The sequence below is a fragment of the Macaca nemestrina genome, chromosome 14 (assembly GCF_043159975.1).
Source record: "Macaca nemestrina isolate mMacNem1 chromosome 14, mMacNem.hap1, whole genome shotgun sequence".
Taxonomy (NCBI): Eukaryota; Metazoa; Chordata; class Mammalia; order Primates; family Cercopithecidae; genus Macaca; species Macaca nemestrina.
Genome location: NC_092138.1, coordinates 83,096,685 through 83,119,566, shown reverse-complemented (window position 1 = coordinate 83,119,566; position 22,882 = coordinate 83,096,685). Strand labels below are relative to the sequence as shown.

Sequence of the window (22,882 nt, the reverse complement as noted above, 5' to 3'; positions counted from 1 at the left end):
GGATTACAGATCTGAACCACCATGTCTGGACTCTTTTTTTTTTTTAAGTATGAAAGTGTTTATTTAAAGGGAAACTGCTGCTAGTAAAACAATCATTACAAAAGGCTGCAAATGTATTTAACCTAGTCAATTAAAGCGAAACAACTTTCAGTTTTGCTCTGTGGGTTCCCATTCCAAGTGCCTTTCCAAATGTTAGTGAATTGTGCTGAAATAAAAACTAAGTGTTTGGTACAACTATTTTAAAGGAGGCACCTATACGTAAATCTTGTTGCTTAGCATATTTACCTTAAACCATTGGTATGCTATGAAAGGTAATAGTTTTTTTTTTTTTTTTGGTCGTGTTTGTTTTTTTTTTTGAGTCAGGGTCTCTCTCTGTCACCCAGGCGGGAGTGCATACCATGATCATAGCTCACTGCAGCCTCAAACTCCTGGGCTCAAGCGATCCTCCCACCTCAGCCTCCCAAGTAGCTAGGACTACAGGTGCATACCTGGCTAAGAAAAATAAAGTATCCCATAGATAGTTTTTAACCAACTTTATAGACGAATAAATTACACACAGTAAAACACACTCATTGGGAAATGAAAGAGCTTTCTGAAATGGTAAAAATCTGTATCTTGATTTGGATGTTGGTTATATACATTTCTCAAAATTCATCAAACTGAACCATTAAGAGCTGGGCATTTTATTGAATGTAAATTATGCCTCAGTTTTTTTTTAATTACAGATAAAAGATTAAGAATCTGCTTTCCAAATGCCACTTAATGATTTGGCATAGAAAATTCAATGCTGATTGTTATGTGCAGATTATGATTACATCAGACATACACAGATTTAATTCAAAACAAATTAAGCACAAACCATCCCCTCACCCTACCACCTACCACAGTGCTCTTTGAACCAAACTGGATTTAGGTTTAGTGGTGGACTGATATTGAGGATATGAGCAACTTTACTCTTTTTCAAATAAGGAATACATGCTTTAGATCTGAAAGCAAAAGAAAATACAAGTCAAATTAAACAGCTTTCTAAATTTCTCCACTTTTTTTTTTTTTTTTTTAAAGAGACGGGGCCTCACTCTGTTGCCCAGGCTGGAGTGCATGGCTCAATCACAGTTTGCTAAAGCCTTGAGTTCCTGGGCGCCTGGGCTCAAGCAATCCTCCCGCCTCAGCTTTCCGAGTAGCTGGAACTACAGGTGTGCACCACCATGCTCCACTAATTTTTGTAATTTTTTTTTTTTTTTTTTTTGAGATAGGGTCTAGCATTGTTGCCCAGGCTGGTCTTGAACCCCATGGACTCACGCACTCTTCCTACCTCAGCCTCCCGAAGTGCCAGGATTACAGGTTTACAGGTGTGAACCACTGCTACCAGCTAACTTCTCCTTTTTCTTTTTTTTTTTTTTAATTTTAAGACAGGGTGTCTCTGCTGCCAGGATGGAGTGCAGTGGTATGATCACATCTCATTGTAGCCTCTACCTCCCCAGCTCAAGCGTTCCTCTCACCTCAGCCTCCTAAGTAGCTGGGACTACAGGCATGTGCCAGCATGCCCAGCTACCTGGATAGTTTTTGTAATTTTTTTTTTTTTTTTTTTTAGAAACAGGGTCTTGCTATGTTGCCCAGGCTTGTCTCAAACTCCTGGACTCAAGCGATCTACCCACCTCAGCCTCCCAAAGTACTAGGATTACAAGCGTGAGCCATCATGCCGGGCCAATCCACCTTTTTTTTTTTTTTTGAGACGGAGTCTCACTCTGTTGCCCAGGCTGGAGTGAAGTGGCGCGATCTCAGCTCACTGCAAGCTCCGCCTCCCGGGTTCACGCCATTCTCCTGCCTCAGCCTCCCGAGTAGCTGGGACTACAAGGCGCCCGCCACCACGCCCAGCTAATTTTTTGTATTTGTAGTAGAGATAGGGTTTCACTGTGTTAGCCAGGATGGTCTTGATTTCCCAACCTCATGATCCACCCGCCTCAGCCTCCCAACGTGCTGGGAATACAGGTGTGAGCCACCACCTGCCTGGCCAAAATAGAAATATTTCATTATGAATTTTCATTTTATAACATACCTTTCATAGAAGGCCAAAACTCTGACACTTTTCTTTGACCCAAAGGTCAGTGTGAGGTCTTTCATTTGGCATTGCAATCTGCTTTTAACTGGGAGCAATATTTAATTTTATTTAGTGGATTTTTTTTTACGCAGCTGTTTATAAAGGTAGGCACTTTCAATAGTGAACAGAATCTTTGTGCAAGAGTTTTAATTTTAACTTTAATTTTTTTTTTAAATAGAGACAGGGTTCACTGTGTTGCCCAGGTTGGTCTCGAACTTCTGGGCTCAAGTAATCCACCCGCCTCGGCCTCCCAAAGTGCAGAGATTACAAGCAGGAGCTACCCCACCTGGTCTATTTTGTTTTTAATTGAACCTTCACATCTAAAAATGTGGGTTAAGACATCACTTTCATTTTTGAAAAATTACCTCAATACAGGAAAGTAGACTAAATTATTTTTGCCAAATGGGCTTTCCAAAGACATAATTTCACAAGGAAAAAAACAAAAAGACTCATACATTTATGTACACATCAGTCATAATGTCAGTTTAAAACGTCAAGTCCATAGTTATGATTACCAATTTTGACAAATCTACATAAAATTCAGTGCTTTACTTGTATTGATCATCTTGTGGAAAGAAAACATGTATGTTTTTAACTTTGTTAGTAGGGAGCAATTCCTAGCAAATGATACAATGAACAAACAATTTCTGCACCCCTGCAAAACATATATCTACATTTGTTTAGATTTTTAATAAGTCTAAAGTTAACACTGACCACTACTACAGCACTGTCTCTAGTTATGATTACTAGTTTTGACAAATCTACCTTAAACTTGCCAAGATATCTGTCAATACCTTAGAAGTCATTTCATGTCATGAATACCCAGTCTAACACCTTTTTATTCACTTCGAAATTCTCCTGACGCCATATACCTAGGTGTGTGGTACAAGTTTAGTAACCCTTACGCTTGGGAGCAGAATTGTTTCAGATTCCATTCTGAAATATCTACATTATACTTAACCAGTTCAACATCCCTACTCCAAAAATCTGAAATCCATAATGTTCCAATGAACATTTCTTTTGAGCGTTGAGTCAGCGCTCAGAGTTTCAGATCTCAGAGCATTCTGGATTTGAGATTTTCAAACCAGGGATACTCAACCTGTATATGTATATCTGTGGCTTCATCATCTACAATAGAAACTGCCATAAATCATTAAACTTATTCACACAACATGCCCTTAACTAAGCCTTAGTTTAACATGTTGAGCAATAGTATTCCTGGCTAGGTTTATATTTTTAAGCATTTGTTTAAACAAATACTTAACTTTCAATTGAACTTATTTCACAAAGTTGCCAGCTGTAAAAGATTTTGATTCCCATATAATTTTTTCTAGTACCATGACAGTATCACATAGCAACATTGCCTATTTTATTTGAAAAGAAACACAAACTCTTGAAAAATAAATTCCTTTTCTAGTTCAAGTTTTTCACTACAATCTATACGCTTGCCATAATTCTTTTTTCCTTTTTGAGACAGAGTCTCACTCTGTCGCCCAAGCTGGAGTACAGTGGTGCGATCTTGGCTTACGGCAGCCTCTGCCTCCTGGGTTCAAGCGATTCTTCTGCCTCAGCCTCCAGAGTAGTCGAGTAACAGGTGCGCACCACCATGCCCGGCTAATTTTTTGTATTTTTAGTAGAGACAGGGTTTCTACCATGTTGGCCTGGCTGGTCTTAAACTCCTGACCTCAGGTGATCTGCCTGCACTGGCCTCCCAAAGTGCTGGGATTACAAGCCACCATGCCCAGCCAGTTGCCATAATTCTTGCTATGGTCGGGTTCAATATGGTTTCATTCAATAGAGACATACCTTACATAGTGAATTTGTAGAAATATGCCTCATATCTACAAACAAGTAAGCTTTCACCCATTTTACTTGAATATACAGCCCTCTTGGCATAAGTCTCATTTTCCTACTTCAGAGAGAGATGTGGTTATGAGAAATATTTCACTTTCCTCTTTCATATAAGAAAAAACAACAGTGTAAACACAATGATATAACTTGTTAGCCTGTCCTCAGCATCCAGAAGACAACAGAGCTCTGGCCCCATCTAATGAGGTAGTTGATACCCTGCCACTCAGCTACAGCAACTATTGCCATGTGGTAATGCTTCTCTATGTGGCCAGATCTTCTAACATTTCAAGAAAAGCTAGGAATCTGGACTTTTATATAAATCTTCTAGTTTTTTCAACATAAGCAACCAATAAAGTTTTTGAGACAGGGTCTCGCTCTGTTGCCCAGGCTGGAGCGCAGTAGCGTGATCTCAGCTCACAGCAACGTCCACCTCCCAGATTCAGGCAATCCCCCCACTTCAGCTTCCTGAGTAGCTGGGACTACAGGCACATGTGCCACCATCCCCAGCTAATTTTTCTATTTTTTGTAGAGACAGGGTTTTGCCATGTTGTCTAGGCTGGTTTTGAACTCCTGGGCTCAAGTGACCTGCCTGGCTCAGCCTCCCAAAGTGCTGGGATTCCAAGCATGAGCCGCCCTGCCTGGCCCTAACTAATAAAACTTTGAATGTAGGTAACTCATGAAAATAATTTTGTTTTAACACTGTCTGGGCCAAGTTTTGCAGACCCAACAAAACATACCTGAGGGAAAAATTCAGGACTCTAACTTAATAACTTAGATATTTAACCCTCATGACCAACCCTATAACATTCTACTTTATTATTGCCATTTTAAAAGTAAAGAAACTGAATCTGCAAGAAGTTAAGTTACTTGTCCAAGGTCACAAAATAGAAAGTCATGAAGGGTGAGTGTTAAGATTTGAATCCAAGCAGTCTTATTCCAAAGTCTGAGCTCCTAACCACCTGTTCTGTGTGTAACAAGATACACGTAAGGTACAGAAGCAAGTTCTACCCTGGTGTATCCTGATACTCACATAGAAAATGATAGAACCAGAGGGTAAATAAACAAATAAATATATGGACAATAAGATGAGTTGTCTGATGAATCCAGAACAGATCAGGACTATGTTCTTTCATTTGATATTCTACATTTCCCCGGCAAAGCCCAAAAAAGTGTTAGCCTTTTTATTGGTTACAACAAAGTGTGATTCATAATGAGAATGACCTTACTGTTATTTAAATAACTAAAACCTAAGCCTTTTTTTTTTTTTTATTTAACTCCAGTTCTTTTTCAGAGGAAGAAGACTATTGCTGGCTTCAGTAATCAGAAACAGTTCTATGAAAGGACTGTGTCCTATGAAAGACAGAGTATACATGTAAGTATTTACACATGCAAATATTTGAGAAAATGCTTGAGCTACACTTTAGTCCTTTTTTTTCCTTTGGAGACAGAGTCTTTCTCTGTCCAGGCTGGAGTGCAGTGGCATGATCATAGCCCACTGCAGCCTCAAACTCCTGGGCTCAAGGGATCCTCTTGCCTCAGCCTCCTGAGTAAATGAGACCACCACCACGGTCTCAGTAGGCACACACCACTATGCCTGCCTGATTTAAAAAAATTTTTTTTGTAGAGACAGCGTCTTGCCATCTTGTGCATCCCAGTCTCGATCTCCTGGCCTCCAATAATCCTCCCCTCACCCAAAGTGTGGAAATTACAGGTGTGAGCCACCGCACTCAGCCTACTTAGGTCTCTCCTAAATTCATAGAGAAAAGGAGCTCCGAATAAAGCTATTTAAAATACTATTGGGCCGGGTGTGGTGGCTCATGCCTGTAATCCCAGCACTTTGGGAGGCCAAGGTGGGTGGATCACCTGAGGTCAGGAGTTCAAGACCAGCCTGGCCAACATGGTGAAACCCTGTCTCTACTAAAAATACAAAAAATTGGCTGGGTATGGTGGTGGGCGCCTGTAATCCCAGCTACTCGGGAGGCTGAGGCAGGAGAATCGCTTGAACCTGGGAGGCAGAGGTTGCAGGGAGCTGAGATCGTGCCACTGCACTCCAGCCTGGGCAACAAGAACGAAACTCCATCTCAAAAAAATATATATAAAAAAATAATAAAATAAAATATAATACTATTGACCGAATGAAGGACTTTTAGGCCTTTATAAGGATTGCCTAGATTTTGAACTACACTGTTAATTTGACTCAAATCTGTTTACAACTAAGTAAGTTCCCTGAGAGAACACCACGACCTCCTCCCCCACAACTCTTCTTGCAAACTTACGTAAGGTAGGTGCCTCTGGTGTTCACGTTCATCATCAGATCCACTCTCTTAGTAGGTGTGTCCAGTGTGTTGGTCAAGCTAATGGCACTGGCATTATTTACCAGAATATCAATTCCTGTTTTCAAAATTGAAAAATCAATTTCCTTTTAATGTAAGACTTTTTATCACACACCAAAAAAGCATTTACTCTCTTCTGAACCCTCAGTTGATTGACAAATACAGTCATGTACCACACCTAACATCTCAGTCAACAATGGACCATATATGCAACATGGTCCCTTAAAATGATAACACTATATTTTTATTTTATCTTTTTTCTGTCTAACTATGTTCAGATACATACTTACTGTTGGGTTACAAACGCCTACAGTAGTCAGTACAGTAACATGTTATACAGGCTTATAGCCTGGAAGCAATAGGCTATGCCATACAGCCTAGGTATGTGGTCAGCTAGACTATCTAGGTTTCTGTAATTACACTCTATGTTCACACGATCATAAAATCGCCTAATAATGCCTTTCTCAGAACATATCCCCATCATTAAGCAATGCGTGGCTGTACGTCTTTTAGATAATATGACTGAACACTACCAATGCAAGACTGGTAGCTGTTTCAAAATAGCACCTGCATGATTGTCTCTAGCACAATGGAGACATAGCCAATTGCCAGAGCTCCACATGAAACTAAAAGGAGGCTTAGTCTTTGGTGGTTTGTAGCTTCCACTCTTATCTGTTCTCTTACCTCCTGGTTGTCCCTCCCTGTCTCCATAAACCTTGGATCAAATTCCTTAAAGTCTTCCTTCCTCTCTAGCATGAAGTTTCAAAGGCCTGTCCTCCTTTCAAGCATAGTACTCTCCCTTCCCTCAAGGCCCCTCACTTAAAGGGAAAGGCTCCTTTCTGGTCCTGAGAACTGGGAAAAGAGAAAGACCTACTGTTTCAATCCCAGGCAAATCATCAAAGTGGATCAATTTTGTTTTAGTGACTCATACACACACACACAAAAAATAAACCAAAGTAACTACTATTTCTGCAAATTCTATCTAGCTTCCACCTATAAGCAACAAGTTTTGTTTACAGTTATATGCTTAGTGAAATAACATTAAAGGAAAATGGTAAAATACAAAAACTATGTCAAACATTTTTTATTTGTTTCTATCTGGTCTTCATTATTCTTTGTAAGGTGCACTTAATGATAGTTGTGTAACAATATAATAAACTTGGACGTCACTGAACTGTACACTGAAAAATAAGATGGTAAATTTTATGTTATGTGTATTTTACCACAATTTTTAAAAGTTAAATAATAAATGCAAGCCTAGGGACAATGGCTCATGCCTGTAACCCCAGCACTTTGGGAAGCTGAGGCGGGTGGATCCCTTGAGGTCAGGAGTTTGAGACCAGACTGGCCAACATGGTGAAACCCTATCTCTACTAAAAATACAAAAATTAGCTAGGCCTGATGGTGGGCGCCTATAGTCCCAGCTTTTCGGCAGGCTGAGGTTGGAGGATCACCTGAGCCCATGAGGCCAAGGCTGCGGTGAGCCACAATCATGCCACTGCACACCAGTCTGGGTGACAGAGTGAGACCCTGTTTAAAAAAAAAAAAAAAAAAAAAGAACTAAAACTGAATGAATATGGGAGAATTGAAAAGTCAGCTTTCTCCCCTTAGTTCCTCCCCAAAAATTAGTGGATAAACTAATTACATCAAATCCTAAGTGGCACTAGTTAACCACTTTTACTACTAGGTAAAGTCATTTTAGATAAAATATCCTGCAGTTGAGTGTGGCACATTTCACAATTAGGGTCCTATCAGTTGGACAAACATCATTTTGCATTTTCTCTCCTCTTCTGACACAGGCATTCACATTTCTTTGGGAAAGGCTGCCAGCTAGGGGTAAGATTTTGGATTTAAGGGAAGAGGCCCCACTTGAGCCAAAGCTTGTGCTTCAGTCCAGCACGCCACAGCACTCTGTACTGGGATTATAAGTACAGCCCTGCTAACACTGAAGCATTACCTCATTTTCCACTGGCCATTGTCCCTCACATGTACACATCGTCCTCCAGAACATTAGTGGGGAGAGTGGTAATGGTTTAGGCAGGATTTGGACATGCCTAGGTGCACTACTACAATACCATGAAAGCCTTAGCTCAATCCCCAACACCTCTCTTCTAGGAACTTTTCAACTAATTGGGGAGAAAAGAAATACTAAGATCTAAAATAGTACAAGGTAAGGATCAAAGGAATGTTTTAAGAAATCAGAGAGGCCGGGCATGGTGGCTCACGCCTGTAATCCCAGCACTTTGGGAGGCTGAAGTGGGTGGATCATGAGGTCAGGAGTTCGAGACCAGCCTGGCAAATGTGGCGAAACCTGTCTCTACTAAATATACAAATATTAGCCGGGCGTGGTGGCGAGCATCTGTAATCCCAGCTACTCAGGAGGCTGAGGCAGGAGAATTGCTTGAACCTTGGAGGCAGAGGTTGCAGTAAGCCAAGATTATGCCACTACACTCCAGCCTGGGTGACAAGAGCAAGACTCAGTCTCAAAAAAAAAAAAAAAGAAAAGAAAAGAAAAAAAGAAATCAGAGAAAGAAAAATATAATTCTGATTAGTTGGTATGGTGAGGGAACTGACTTTGTGAAGATGAGATTTAACCATATAAAAGAAGAATTTTTTTCAAAAATAAATGTATAAGGTACAAGCGCAATTTTCTCACATGCATAGATTGTGAAGTGTCCATGATTGTAGGGTATCCATCACCCAAACAGCAAACATTGTACCCATTAAGTAATTTCCCTTCATCCACCCCTCTTCCATCCCTTCTTTCTTCCCAGTCTCCACAGTCTATCATTCTACACTTTTTTTTCTTTTCTTTTTTTTGAGATGGAGTCTTACTCTATCACCCAGGCTGGAATGCAGTGGTGCAATCTCAGCTCACTGCAACCTCCATCTCCCAGGTTCAAGCAATTCTCCCATCACAGTCTCCTGAGTAGCTGGGATTATAGGCGTACACCACCATGCTCAGCTAATTTTTGTATTTTTAGTGGAGACGGGGTTTCACCATGTTGACCAGGTCAGGTCTCAAACTCCTGACCTCAAGTGACCTGCCTGCCTCGGCCTCCTGAAGTGCTGCGATTACAGGTGTGAGCCACCGCGCCCGGCCTCATCAGATGCTTTTAAACCATGTTCTGCGTGAACAAATACATTATTTCTCCAATGACTCAGAAAATTCAAGAATCAAAACAAATTTTTAAATTAACATTATAGTTATACCTTTATTTTACCAATATTCAATAATTTTTTCAGAATGAAGTTGTTACCTCCAAATTTCTTGACGGCTTTCTGCACTGCATCACTGATCTGCTGTTCATCTCTCACATCAACGATACACGGCAAGGCCTTCCCTCCAACTGCTTCAACTTATATAAAGGATACAAAACGAAAAAGCGTTAAAGCATTTAAATATTATACCTTTGATTCCGATATCACGGTCAAAAGAAATAAGTACCCTGTGTTTGGAAAATCAATATAAATAACTCTATCTTACCACCAGTGACTCTGCCATATAGTAGGACAGACTAGATAGGCCAACACTATTATAAAACAAAAACGAAGGTTTGGTGGCGGTTTCTTTGTAACTGTTTTTAAAAAGCTAAAAAAAAGGAAGTTTTTTGTTGTTGTTGTTTGTTTTCGTTTTTCAGACAGGGTCTCACTCTCTTGCCCAGGCTCGGGTGCAGTGGCACAAACATGGCTCCCTGCAGCTTCAATCTCCTGGGCTCAAGGGATCCTCCCACCTCAGCTTTCCAAGTAGCTGGGACTACAGGCATGCACCACCATGCCAGGCTAATTTTTCTATTTTTTGTAGAGCCGCGGTTTTGCCATGTTGCCCAGGCTGGTCTGGAACTCCTGACCTCAAGTGATCCACCAGCCTTAGCCTCCCAAAGTGCTGGGATTACCGGCATGAGTCACCTCACCCAGTTGAAAGTAATTTTAAAAAACTTTTTATTGTGGAAATATTCTAAAGTATACAAAAATGTAAAGATGCTATAATAAACTAATAGGAACCCATCATCTATCTTCAATGATTGTTAGTTTTGTCAGATAATATGTTTATCTTTCCTTTCCCCTATTTTATTTTTTGCTGGTGTGTTTTAAAGCAAATCCCTGACATCATTTCACTCATAAACACTTCACATGCATTCCTCTAACATAACCACAGTGCTCTGAACATGACTAACAAAACTAGCAATGTCAACTGAAGTTGAATTTTTAAGCCCTCTCTCCTGGCTCTGTGCCTAGCACCATGCCTTAAATAGAAGTATGTGATAATTATTTGTCAACTAAAAGTTATTAAAATGATGACTTGCAAATTGTGCAGAGAATAAATAACACATAAAGCTTTTTCAAAGAGTTCATGCCACTTGCCAATCAAATTCTCTCCACTCTACTTCCCCACTCCCTCTCCCATCCAAGAACCACTGCCCTCATGAAACAAGTTTTTTTTTTTTTTTTAGAGACAGAGTCTCGCTCTGTCACCCGGGCTAGAGTGCAGCGGCATGATCTTGGCTCACTGCAACCTCCGCCTCCCAGGTTCAAGTGATTCTCCTGCCTCAGCCTCCCGAGTAGCTGGAATTACAGGTGTGCACCACCCCACCCAGCTAATTTTTGTATTTTTAGTAGAGACGGGGTTTCTGCCATGTAGGCCAGGCTGGTCTCGAACTCCTGACTTCAGGTGATCCACCCGCCTCAGCCTCCCAAAGTGCTGAAATTACAGGTGTGAGTCACCACGCCAAGCCATGAAATAAGATTTTTAAATGGAATCTCTCACATTGCTTAAAAGTGCTGGAGGAGAAAAATGGTAAGAAGCACTGCCCCAAGGTGACAACATAAATACTTCTTTCACTAGATACAATTATTTTCAGGGTAGCTTTCAAACAGCTTTATCTAAACTCTCCAGCAAATTCTCTATGTATTGAAACCACTAGAAAGACATTTTATCAAATGGCACTGTCACACTCACTTTCTTCAGCAGCAGTATAGATTGTGCCTAGAAGTTTTGGATGTGGCTGGGCGGTCTTTGCAGCAATAACAATATTTGCTCCATCCTTTGCTGCTTTCAATGCAATAGCTTTGCCAATGCCACGGCTTGCACCTGTGATAAAGACTGTACATCCTGCCAGCCTCCTACAACAGAACAAAATGACCTTATTAGAAGACCCAATATTTTATTTACTGATGGGTATCAGAACCTCATACATATTTTTATAATATATGTTTCCTCCTCTGAAATTTTCTCTAAACCCTCCCCATGCCCATCTGATGGCAGATAACTCCACTGTACTCCCACTGCACAATGACTTATAAATTATTTACGACAACTGCAGTTGGCCAGTCTTGCTGTGATTTGGCAAACAAAACCTGTTCAAATGCAAAGCAAATCTTCAAGAGAAATGAAGAATTATAAAACAAATTATATAAACGTGCATTTTTTTCCCACAGAAAACATGTCAATAATGCTTTTTTTTTTTTGAGTGGCGGGATTATGAGTAAATTTTATCATATTCTTTATATTCTTTAATATTTTTCAAATTTTCCACAATGACTAAATGCTACTTAAAATAAATTATCTAAAAACAAACAATTGTTCAACGAACGCTCATAATAGCCAGGGTGGCAACAACCCACATGTCCATCAGCTGATGAACAGATAAGCAGAATGTGGTGTAGCCATGCATACAATGAAATAATGTTCAGAAATAAAGTACTGCTATAAACCACAACATGGATGAACCAAAAACATTCTGCTAAGTGGAAGAAGCCAGTCATGAAGGACCACAGATGATGCCATTTACATGAAATGTCCAGAATAGGCAAACCTATAGAGACACAAAGATCAGAGGTTACCTCGAGCTGGAAGTGGGAGGGGTTGGAGGCTGACAACGGAGGGTTGAGGGGTTTCTTTCTGGGATGATTAAAAGGTTTTAAAATTGACTGTGGTGATGGCTGCATAACTCTGTGAATATATTAACAGCCAATGAATTGCATATTTTAAATGAGTGAATAGTGTGGTACGTGAATCACATCTCAAAAGAGCTGTTAAATAAACAAACCGAGAAGTCTCACAAATTGCTGCAGGTTGATCTGAAATATTCTGATTCAAACGTACTGACAGGTCCCTGTGCCCATTTCATTATTTTTGTGTGTGTGCTGTGTGTGTGTGTGTTTTTTGAGATGGAGTCTCGCTCTGTCGCCCAGGCTGGAGTGCAGTGGCACGATCTCAGCTCACTGCAACCTCTGCCTCCCAGGTTCAAGCGATTCTCCTGCTTCAGCCTCCCAAGTAGCTGGGACTACAGGTGTGCACCACCATGCCCAGCTAATTTTTGTATTTCTAGCAGAGATGAGGTTTCACCATGTTGGCCAGGCTGGTCTTGAACCCCTGACCTCATGATCCACCCGCCTCGGCCTCCCAAAGTGCTGAGATTACAGGTGTGAGCCACCGCACCCGGCCAGCCTGTTTTTTGTTTTTGTTTTTTTAAATGGAAATGGGGTCTCACCATCTTACCCAGGCTGGCCTTGAACTCCTACGTGCTTTTTTTTTTTTTTTTTTTCTTTTCCAGACAGCTCTGTTACCCAGGCTGGAGTACAGTGGCACAACCATGGCTCACTGCAGCCTTAAATTCCTGGGCCTAAGTGATCTTCCCATCTCAGCCTCACAAGCAGCTGGGACTACAGGCGCACATCACCATACCCAGCTACTTTTTAAAACTGTTTGTGAGACAGGGGCTTGGTATGTTACCCAGGCAGGTCTCAAACTCCTGGCCTTATGTGATCCTCCCACCCTGGCCTCCCACCATTTCATTTAGTTCACTTAAACTTTCTGCTTACTCAGTTGCTAAGTGAAACGGAGACATCTAAAATAATTTCCTAGTAAACTCATAAAAGAAAAACTAAAAGAATAAAATAAAGTAAGATAACAGCAAGGGAAACCCACTTTCTTTTTTACTTTCTAAGGGCAAATTTAAAAGTCTGCTTAAGGAAAAGAATGGAGAGAGAAGAGCAAAAGCAACAATGACAAAGAAAGAGGGATGACCTGAGATTGGTAATAGATTAACAGGTTTGTTAATAAAAGAACATAAAACTCTTGTAAAACCCAGAGGATTACACTCCAGAAGAGATCAGAGGTAAAAGTGGGAAGCGGTTTTAAAATAAGGAATAATTGGTTTGGTAAGAAGGAGGGAGGGTGGAGAAGTGGGGAGGAGTCAGAGAGGTTGAAATTATTTTTCGTGAAATATAGCACACATATAAAAAGCATGTAAAACAATGTGTATTGTTTAATGAACAAAATTAAAATGAACAGTAGTATCAAGGCAAGAAATAGAATATTACCAATACCCCAGAAGCCACCTGTATATTCCTCTCCAACTCTATCCTCCTTCCTTCCCCCACCCCACAGAACGAAAACTACCTTAAATGTTATTATTCATTCCCTTGTTTTTTCATTATTCCTAGTACCTAGGTCTGAGTCTAAATCAACAGTCCGCAAATTATGGCCCCAGGCCAAATCTGACCCACCACCTGTTTGTGTATGGCCCTGGAGCTAAGATTGATTGCTACAGATGAGCATTTGTGATCAATTTTGATGATAAGGAATGCTAATTTTGAATCCTAATTAGATAAAACATTATCCTTCTGCTACTTTTTTTGTTTGTTTGTTTGTCGTCCAGTCTGGAGTGCCGTAGTGTGATCATGGCTCACTGCAACCTCTGCCTCTGGCCTTAAGTGATCCTTCTGCCTCACCAGCTAAGTAGCTGGGACTACAGGCGTGTACGACCACACCTGGAAAATTTTAAATTTTTTGTAGAAACAGTGTCTCACTGTGTCACCCAGGTTGGTCTTGAACTGGGCTCAAGCGATCCTCCTGCTTTGGCCTCCCTAAGTGCTGGGCTTATAAACATTAAATTAAGTTCATTTAAACTTTTTATTTACTCACTTGCTAAGTGAGAAGGAGACATCTAAAATAATTTCCTAGTAAACTCATTAAAAAAGAATAAAAGAATAAAAATTAAGATAATAGCAAGGGATGTTATCAATCAATAACAGGAAGATAACCCCGGCCTTATCTCCCTGTTATTGATTGAATTGTGTCCCCTAAAAAGCAAGTGGAAGTCCTAACTTTAGAAGGTGACCTTAGTTGGAACCAGGATTGCTGAAGACGTAATTAGTTAAAATGAAGTCATATTGGAGTAGGGTGGGCCCTTACTCCAATCGGACAGGTGTCCTTCTGAGAGGGAAGACTATGTAAAGACAGACACACAGAGAATGTATGATGACAAAGGCAGAGAGTCTGGAGGGATGCAGCTGTAAGGCCCAAACAGAAGGATCGCTGGCCACCCTCAGAAGCTGGGAAGAAGCAAAGAAAGATTATTCCTAGAACTGCAACAGCGCAGGCCTGCTGACACCTTGGTTTCAGAATTCTGGCTTCCAGAACAGTGAGAAGAGCATCCATTTGTTTTAAGCCATCCAGTTTGTGGTTCTGTTTTATTTATTTATTTATTTATTTATTTATTTATTTATTTATTTTTTATTATTATTATTATTTTGAGACTGAGTCTCACTCTGTCACCAGGCTGGAGTGCAGTGGCGCAATCTTGGCTCATCACAACCTCTGCCTCCCGGGTTCAAGCATTTCTCCTGCCTCAGCCTCCCAAGTAGCTGGGACTACAGGCGCACGCCACCACGCCCAGCTAATTTTTGTATTTTTAGTAGAGATGGGGTTTCACCATGTTGGCCAGGATGGTCTTGATCTCCTGACCTCATGATTCGCCTACCTCGGCCTCCCAAAGTGCTGGGATTACAGGCGTGAGCCACTGCACCTGGCCCAAAGAGGATAATATTCTTACCAACAGCAGTGAATGAGTATAAGAGTTCCTGTAGCTCCACAACCTCCCCAACACTTGGTAATATCTGACCTTAAAATTTTTTTGCCAATTCTGTATTATGAAATGATATCCCAATGCAATTTTCATTTGCACTTCCCCAGTTACTAATGAGGTGGAATACATTTTTGTTCCCATGTTAATGGTCACTTGTGTTCCTTCTCTTGCAAAGTTCCTATTAATTGGTTTTGCCCATTTTTCTTTTTCTTTTTTTTCCTTTGAGACAGAGTTTCGCTCTTGTTACCCAGGCTGCAGTACAATGGTGTAATCTTGGCTCACTGCAACCTCCGCCTCCCGGGTTCAAGTGATTCTCGTGCCTCAGCCTCCCAAGTAGTTGGGATTACAGGGATGCGCCGCCACACCCAGCTGATTTTGTACTTTTAGTAGAGATGGGGGGTTTCTGCATTTTGGTCAGGCTGGTCTCGAACTCCTGACCTCAAGGTGATCCTCCTGCCTCCACCTCCCAAAGTGCTGGGATTACAGGTGTGAGCCACCAAGCCTGGTCAGTTTTGCCCATTTTTCTATAAATAAGGTTAACTTTTTTCTTATTGAGTCATACAAGTCTATAAATTACATACATTTCAGTATCTTTTCATTTGTGGCTTGCTCTTTCACTATTTTTATAGTGTCTTTTTTTTTTTTTTTTTTTTTTTGAGACGGAGTCTCACTCTGTCGCCCAGGCTGGAGTGCAGTGGCCAGATCTCAGCTCACTGCAAGCTCCGCCTCCCGGGTTTATGCCATTCTCCTGCCTCAGCCTCCCGAGTAGCTGGGATTACAGGCGCCTGCCACCTCGCCCGGCTAGTTTTTTGTATTTTTTAGTAGAGACGGGGTTTCACCGTGTTAGCCAGGATGGTCTCGATCTCCTGACCTCGTGATCCGCCCATCTCGGCCTCCCAAAGTGCTGGGATTACAGGCTTGAGCCACCGCACCTGGCCTATAGTGTCTTCTGATTAGCAGAAATTCTTTATCATTGGAGACAGGGTCTTGCTGTGTCACCCAGGTTGAAGTGCAGTGGCTCAATCATAACTCACTATAACCTCCTACTCCTGGGATTATGCAATCCTCCTGTCTCAGCCTCCCAAGTAGCTGGAACTACACGTACACACCAACATGCCTGCTTAATTTAATTTTTTTATTTTTTGAGGGGGACAGGGTCTTGCTATGTTGCCCAGGCTCATCTTTAACTCCTGGCCTCAAGCAATTCTCCTGCCTCAGCCTTGCAAAGCACTGGGATTATAGAAAAATCTTTTTTTTTTTTTTTTGAGATGGAGTCTTACTCTGTCACCCAGACTGAAGTGCAGTGGCGCGATCTCAGCTCACTGCAAACTCTGTCTCCTGGATTCAAGTGATTCTCCTGCCTCAGCCTCCCAAATAGTTGGGATTACAGGCATGTGCCATCACGCCTGGCTAATTTTTTGTATTTTTAGTAGAGACAGGGTTTCACCATGTTGGCCAGGCTGGTCTTGAACTCCTGACCTCAAGTGATCTGCCCACCTTGGCCTCCCAAAGTGATGGGATTACAGGTGTGAGTCACTGCATCCGGCCTAGAAAATTCATTAATATTAAGGAATGTATAATTCTTTTCTTTTATGGCCCGGGCTTTGGGAATCTTAAGAAATTCTTTTTTTCCTATAAGTGTATTAATTTGTATTTCAAAAGTTTCATGGTTTACCTTTTAAAGTTTGGTCTTGAGCTACCTTGTGTGGTAGCTCAGACCTATAATCCCAGTACTTTGGGAGGCCGTGATGGGAGGATCGATTGAGCCCAGGAGTACAAGACTAACCTGGGCAACATGGTGAGACCCTGTCTCTACAAAAAATTAAAAAATTAGCCCAGTGTAGTGGTGTGCACCTGTAGTCCCAGCTACTCAGGAGGCTGAGGTGAGAGGATTGCTTGAGCCCAGGAGGTTGAGGCTGCAGTAAGCCATGATCGTGTCACTGCACTCCAGAGCTTGGTGACAGAGCAAGACCCTGTCTCTAAACAGATAAATTAATAAGTTTGGTCTTTAATCTACCTGGAATTAATTTGTGTGTATGAACGGAGGTAGGGGACTAATACATTTTTTCCCACACAGATAACCAACTGTCCAAGTCTGAAATACCCATCTTTCTCACAGCTCTTCATATCAACTCTGTCACAAACTGAATGTCCATAAATATATATATCTGCTTTTGGACTCTCTATTCTGTTCCACTAATCTACATGACCACACTGCCTTGATTAAAACAGTTTTATCAGTCTTAATAATTGATAAGGCAAATAATTCCAATTTATTCTTCTTCAAGAGTTTCTTGTCTATATTTGGACCTCTGCTTTTCCACATATATTTTACTTTAATTTTTACTTTATTTATTTATTTAGAGACAGAGTCTCGCTCCATCGCCCAGGTTGGAGTGCAGTGGTGTGATCTCAGCTCACTGCAACTTCAGCCTCCTGGGTTCAAGTGATTCTCCTGCCTCAGCCTCCTGAGTAGCTGGGACTACAGGTACACGCCACCGTGACTAGCTATTTTTTGTATTTTTAGTAGAGACAGGGTTTTGCCATGTTGGCCAAGCTGGTCTCAAATTCCTGACCTCAAGTGATCCACTGGCATCAGCTTCCCAAAGTGCTAGAATTACAGGCATAAGCCACTGTGCCTGGCCCACGTATATTTTAGAATCTCATTATCTAACTGATCAAGTGAAATCAGTTGAGATTTTGATAGAAATTATAATAAGTCTATAATTCAAAGTGGAAAGAATTGACATCTTTGTGACAGTGAGTGTTCTAATCCATGAACATGGTATAACTCCCTGTTTATTTAGGTCTTTCTGTTTTTCACTATTATATAATTTCCTACAGAAAGGTATTATACATCTTTTGTTGGCTTTATTCCTAGGTACTCCATTATTTTTAACTTTTTCCAACTTTTTATTTGTAAATAATTCAAACTTAAAGAAAAGTTGCAAGAATAACAGTAGTACCAAAAAATACTCACATATCCTTCACCCAGATACATATATGGTTAATATTTTACCCCAATGATTTAGCATTTGTGCTCATTTTCTCTCCTTCTCTCTTTCTCCTTCTTTATATCTTATTTTCTCCAAAACACTTAAGAATGATTTGAGGCCAGGTGCAGTGGCTCATGCCTATAATCCCAGCAGTTTGGGAGACCAAGACAGGGGGATCACTTGAGCCCAGAAGTCGAAACCAGCCAGGGCAACATAGTGAGACCCTGTCTCTACAAAATTTAAAAATTAGCAATGTGTGGTGGTGCACGCCTATAGTCCCAGCTACTCGGGAGGCTCAGTCAGGAAGATTTTTTGAGCCCAAAGGTCAAGGCTGCAGTGAGCCATGATTACACTACTGTACTCTAGCCTGGGAAACAGAGACTGACCCTGTCTCAAAAAAAAAAAAAAAAAAAAGTGATCTGAATACATCAAAGCTTGGTCTCTTATGTATCTACTTTCATAGTATTTTAATTTTGTCAATTGATTCAATAATGCCCTTTAGAGCATTTTTTCCTTCCACTACAGGACCCAGTTTAGGGTAGTGCTTTTAATTGACATATCTCTTTAGTCTCCTTTACTCTAGAACATTTTTGCAGCCTCTTCTGTCTTTTATGATATTGACCTTGTGAAAAATACAGTCTGCACTCCTTTTTTAAAAATACAATGATCCTTAGTTTTTTTCTTTTCCAAGATGGAGTCACACTCTGTCACCCAGGATGGAGTGCAGTGGCACAATCTCAGCTCACTGCAACCTCCACCTCCCAGGTTCAAGCAATTCTCCTGCCTCAGCCTCCTGAGTAGCTGGGATTACAGGCATACACCACCACACCTGGCTAATTTTTTATATTTTTAGCAGTGACGGGGTTTCACTATGGTCTTGGACTCCTGACCTTGTGATCCACTGGCCTAGGCTCCCAAAGTGCTGGGATTACAGCTGTGAGCCACCACACCTGGCCTATTTTTTTTTTCTTTTTTTTTTGAGACAGAGTCTAGCTCTGTCTCCCAGGCTGGAGTGCAGTGGCGCGATCTCGGCTCACTACAACCTCCACCTCCCAGGTTCAAGTGATTCTCCAGCCTCAGCCTCCTGAGTAGTTGGGATTACAGGCACGTGCCACCATGCCCAGCTAATTTTTCTATTTTTAGTACAGATGGGGTTTCACCATGTTGGTCAGGCTGGTCTTGAACTCCTAACCTCGTGATCTGCCTGCCTCAGTCTCCCAAAGTGCTAGGATGACAGGCGTGAGCCACAGCACCTGGCTTTTTGTTTGTTGGTTTGTTCGTTTGTTTGTTTTTTGAGACAGGGTCTTGCCTGTCACCAAGGCTGAAGTCCAGTGGTGCGATCAGGGCTCACTGCAGCCTTGACCTCCTGGACTCAAGCAAGTCTCCTAGTCAGTCTCCTGAGTAGCTGGGACTACAGGCACGCATCATCAAGCCCGGCTAATTTTTTCATTTTTTGTAGAGACAGGGTCCTACTATGTTGGCCAGCCTGGTCTTGAACGATTGGGCTCAAGCGATTCTCCTGCCCTGGCCTTGCTAAGTGCTGGGATTACAAGCATGAGCCACCACCCCTGGCTGAATGCTCATTTTGGATTCAACTGATATTTCTTCATGATTAGATTCCGGTTATGCATTTCCAACCAGAACATGTGATACTGTGTTTTCCTCAGTATATCCCATAGGGCAGCATACAACGTCCATCTGTACTCACTTTATAATGTTAATTTTTATCATCTATCCATAGTGTTACCATATTTCTCCACTGCACAGTTACTATTCCTTCCCTTGCAACCAATAAACAATCAGTGCAAAAACAAAGACTCTTTTTATTATGGAATTTTCAAATACATTCAAAAAACCAGAAAAGAGTATAATAAGCTTCCATGTTTATCCAACAACTAAATTGTGAAAGCAATCATCAGAGAGCAAATCCCGGGTAGCATGGTGGTTCATGCCTATAATCTCAGCACTTTGGGAGGCGGAGGTGGGCAGATCACTTTAGCCCTGGAGTTTGAGTCCAGCCTGGGCAACATGGAGAAACCTCATCTCTACTAAAAAATAGAAAAATTAGCCAGGCATGTGGTATGCACCCGTAGTCCCAACTACTCAGGAACCTGAGGTAGGAGGATCACCTGGGACCACAACACGGAGGTTGCAGTCAGCTGGTATCACACCACTGCACTCCAGCCTGAACCACAGAGTGAGACCCTGTTTCAAAAAAAAAAAAAAAGAAAAGAAAAGAAACCAAATCCCAGAGGTTATATACTTTCACCTATGAATACTTCAGTATTTACTTTTCTAACAGATAAAAACTTTTAAAACACTAATGTCATTATTATACCTAAGAAAATTAACAATAATTTCTCAATATCACCCAATATCTGTCTATGTTCAAACTTTTATAATTACCTCAGTTTTTTTTGTGGTTGGCCTGATCAAATCAGGATCCAATAAGTACCCCACATTACATTTGGTTGTTATACCTTAAGAGTTTCTCTTTTAATCAGTGCCAGCTTCCCTTCCACTCTTTATGCCATTTATTTGCTGAAGAATATACATAATTTGTCCTGTAGTGGAGTCCATATCTGGGATTTTGAACTTCTCATTTTTATTGCTATGTACTATATACTTCTTGCAGATTTTTGCTTGTGTAGAAATCTAACTTACTATTATTTTTTGAGAGAGTCTCCCTTTGTCGCCCAGGCTAGTGTGCAATGGCACAATCACAGATTACTGCAGACTTGACCCCCTAGCTCAACTAATCCTCCTACCTAAGCCTCCTGAATAACTAGGATCACAGGTGTGCATCACTATGCTTGATTTTTTTTTTTTTTTTTTTTTTGGTAGAGACAGAGTCTTTCTATGTTGCCCAGGGTGGTCTTGAACACCTGGGCTCAAGCGATCCTCCCACCTTGGCCTCTCAAAATGTTGGGATTATAGGCGTAAGCCACCATGCCAAGCTCAAAATTATTTTTATTTGTTGACTTTTATATATAGCAATTTTCTTAAACTTTTATTAATTATAACAATTCAGTTATACGTTATTTTGGTTTCCTGTGCAGGATAATTACATCATCGGCAAATAACTACAGCATTGTTTATTTCATTATAATCCAAATAGTTTTTCATTCTGTCTTACACCTTATTTACTAAAGGTTACACTTCAGTCAGAAGAAAAGTGTTTCCACATGGAAGGTCTGAAATTCAAGAAAATAGGAAAACCAAAGATATTGGTAAATAAGTACAGAAATCTTTTTTAGAAAGAGTACAATAATAATAAAATAATACAGCCGGGAGCGGTGGCTCAAGCCTGTAATCCCAGCACTTTGGGAGGCCGAGACGGGCGGATCACGAGGTCAGGAGATCAAGACCATCCTGGCTAACACGGTGAAAGCCCGTCTCTACTAAAAAAATACAAAAAACTAGCCGGGCGTGGTGGCGGACGCCTGTAGTCCGAGCTACTCGGGAGGCTGAGGCAGGAGAATGGCGTAAACCTGGGAGGCGGAGCTTGCAGTGAGCTGAGATCCGGCCACTGCACTCCAGCCTGGGCGACAGAGCGAGCCTCCGTCTCAAAAAATAATAATAATAATAATAATAATAATAAAATAATACTTGTGGGGTTAAAAAAGAATTAAGGCCGGGTGCAGTGGCTCACGCCTGTAATCCCAGCACTTTGGAAGGCCGAGGTAGGCAGATCACCTGAGGTCAGCTCGAGACCAGTTTCGTGGCGAAACTCCCTCTCTACTAAAAAAATACAAAAATTGACCAGGCGCGGTGGCTTATGCCTGTAATCCCTGCACTTTGGGAGATTGAGGCAGGTGGATCACGAGGTCAGGAGTTGAGACCAGCCTGACCAACATGGTGAAACCCTGTCTCTACTAAACACACACACACACACACACACACACACACACACAAAACAGCCAGGCATGGTGGCAGGCACCTGTAATCTCAGCTACTCGGGAGGCTGAAGCAGGAGAATTGCTTGAACCCTGGAGGTGCAGCCTGGGCCACAGCGCAAGACTCCGTCTTAAAAAAAAAAAAAAAATTAGCCAGGTGTGTGGTGCACACCTGTAATTCCAGCTACTCCGGAGGCTGAGGCAGGAGAATCGCTTGAACAGAGGCAGAGGTTGCAGTGAGCCTAGATCACGCCACTGTACTCCAGCCTGGGCGACAGAGCAAGACTCCATCTCAAAAATAAATAAATAAATAAATAAATGAAACTTAAAAACTTTTAAAAAAGAAGTCTGATCTCTTACCTCTAGGTGACTAGCTTCATTAATTTCTGGCCTATCATTTTTGTACTTTTTTCAAAGATAAGCAAACATACATATATATATAGATCTCACACTCCATGTATGTGAAAAATTATCCCTTCCTTTTTTTATACAAAAGGCAGTATACACAAAATATTAAAGTGGTTTTGTTGTCATTGTGTTTTTCTTTTGACAGTCTTGCTCTGTTGCCTTGAGGGAGAAATTTAAAGAAAAATAAATATTGCATTTATTCACTCCAAGGAAAGTAAGGGTTAAGTGAAAAACACAAGTTTTTCACTACTGCAAGCAAGGCTATAGACAGATCATAGTGACCTAGCCTGCAGAAATGAGCTCCAAACACCCCTGAGCAAGGTTAAAAGAAGAAAAACGATTTCCTTTACTGTCTCTCCTGTACTATTAGTTATGACTATGTTTGCCAATGCTTGTATTTAAGTAAGATTTGCAAAGTTCCTGTTTT

The 22,882-nt window shown here is 41.2% G+C and overlaps 1 protein-coding gene across 3 annotated transcripts in view; it reads right to left on the bottom strand.

Moving 5' to 3' along the window:
- Nucleotides 1–22,882, bottom strand: part of LOC105481082 (hydroxysteroid dehydrogenase like 2) — an 82,964-nt gene that overhangs the window by 54,928 nt on the left and 5,154 nt on the right. For all 3 annotated transcript variants that reach the window (XM_071078181.1, XM_071078183.1, XM_071078182.1), the window contains exons 2-5: nt 11,243–11,406; nt 9,543–9,641; nt 6,226–6,340; nt 883–986 (exon numbers count right to left, since the gene is read on the bottom strand). In XM_071078181.1, the coding sequence (XP_070934282.1) occupies nt 883–986; nt 6,226–6,340; nt 9,543–9,641; nt 11,243–11,406 (482 nt within the window). The remainder of the gene's footprint in view (nt 1–882; nt 987–6,225; nt 6,341–9,542; nt 9,642–11,242; nt 11,407–22,882) is intronic.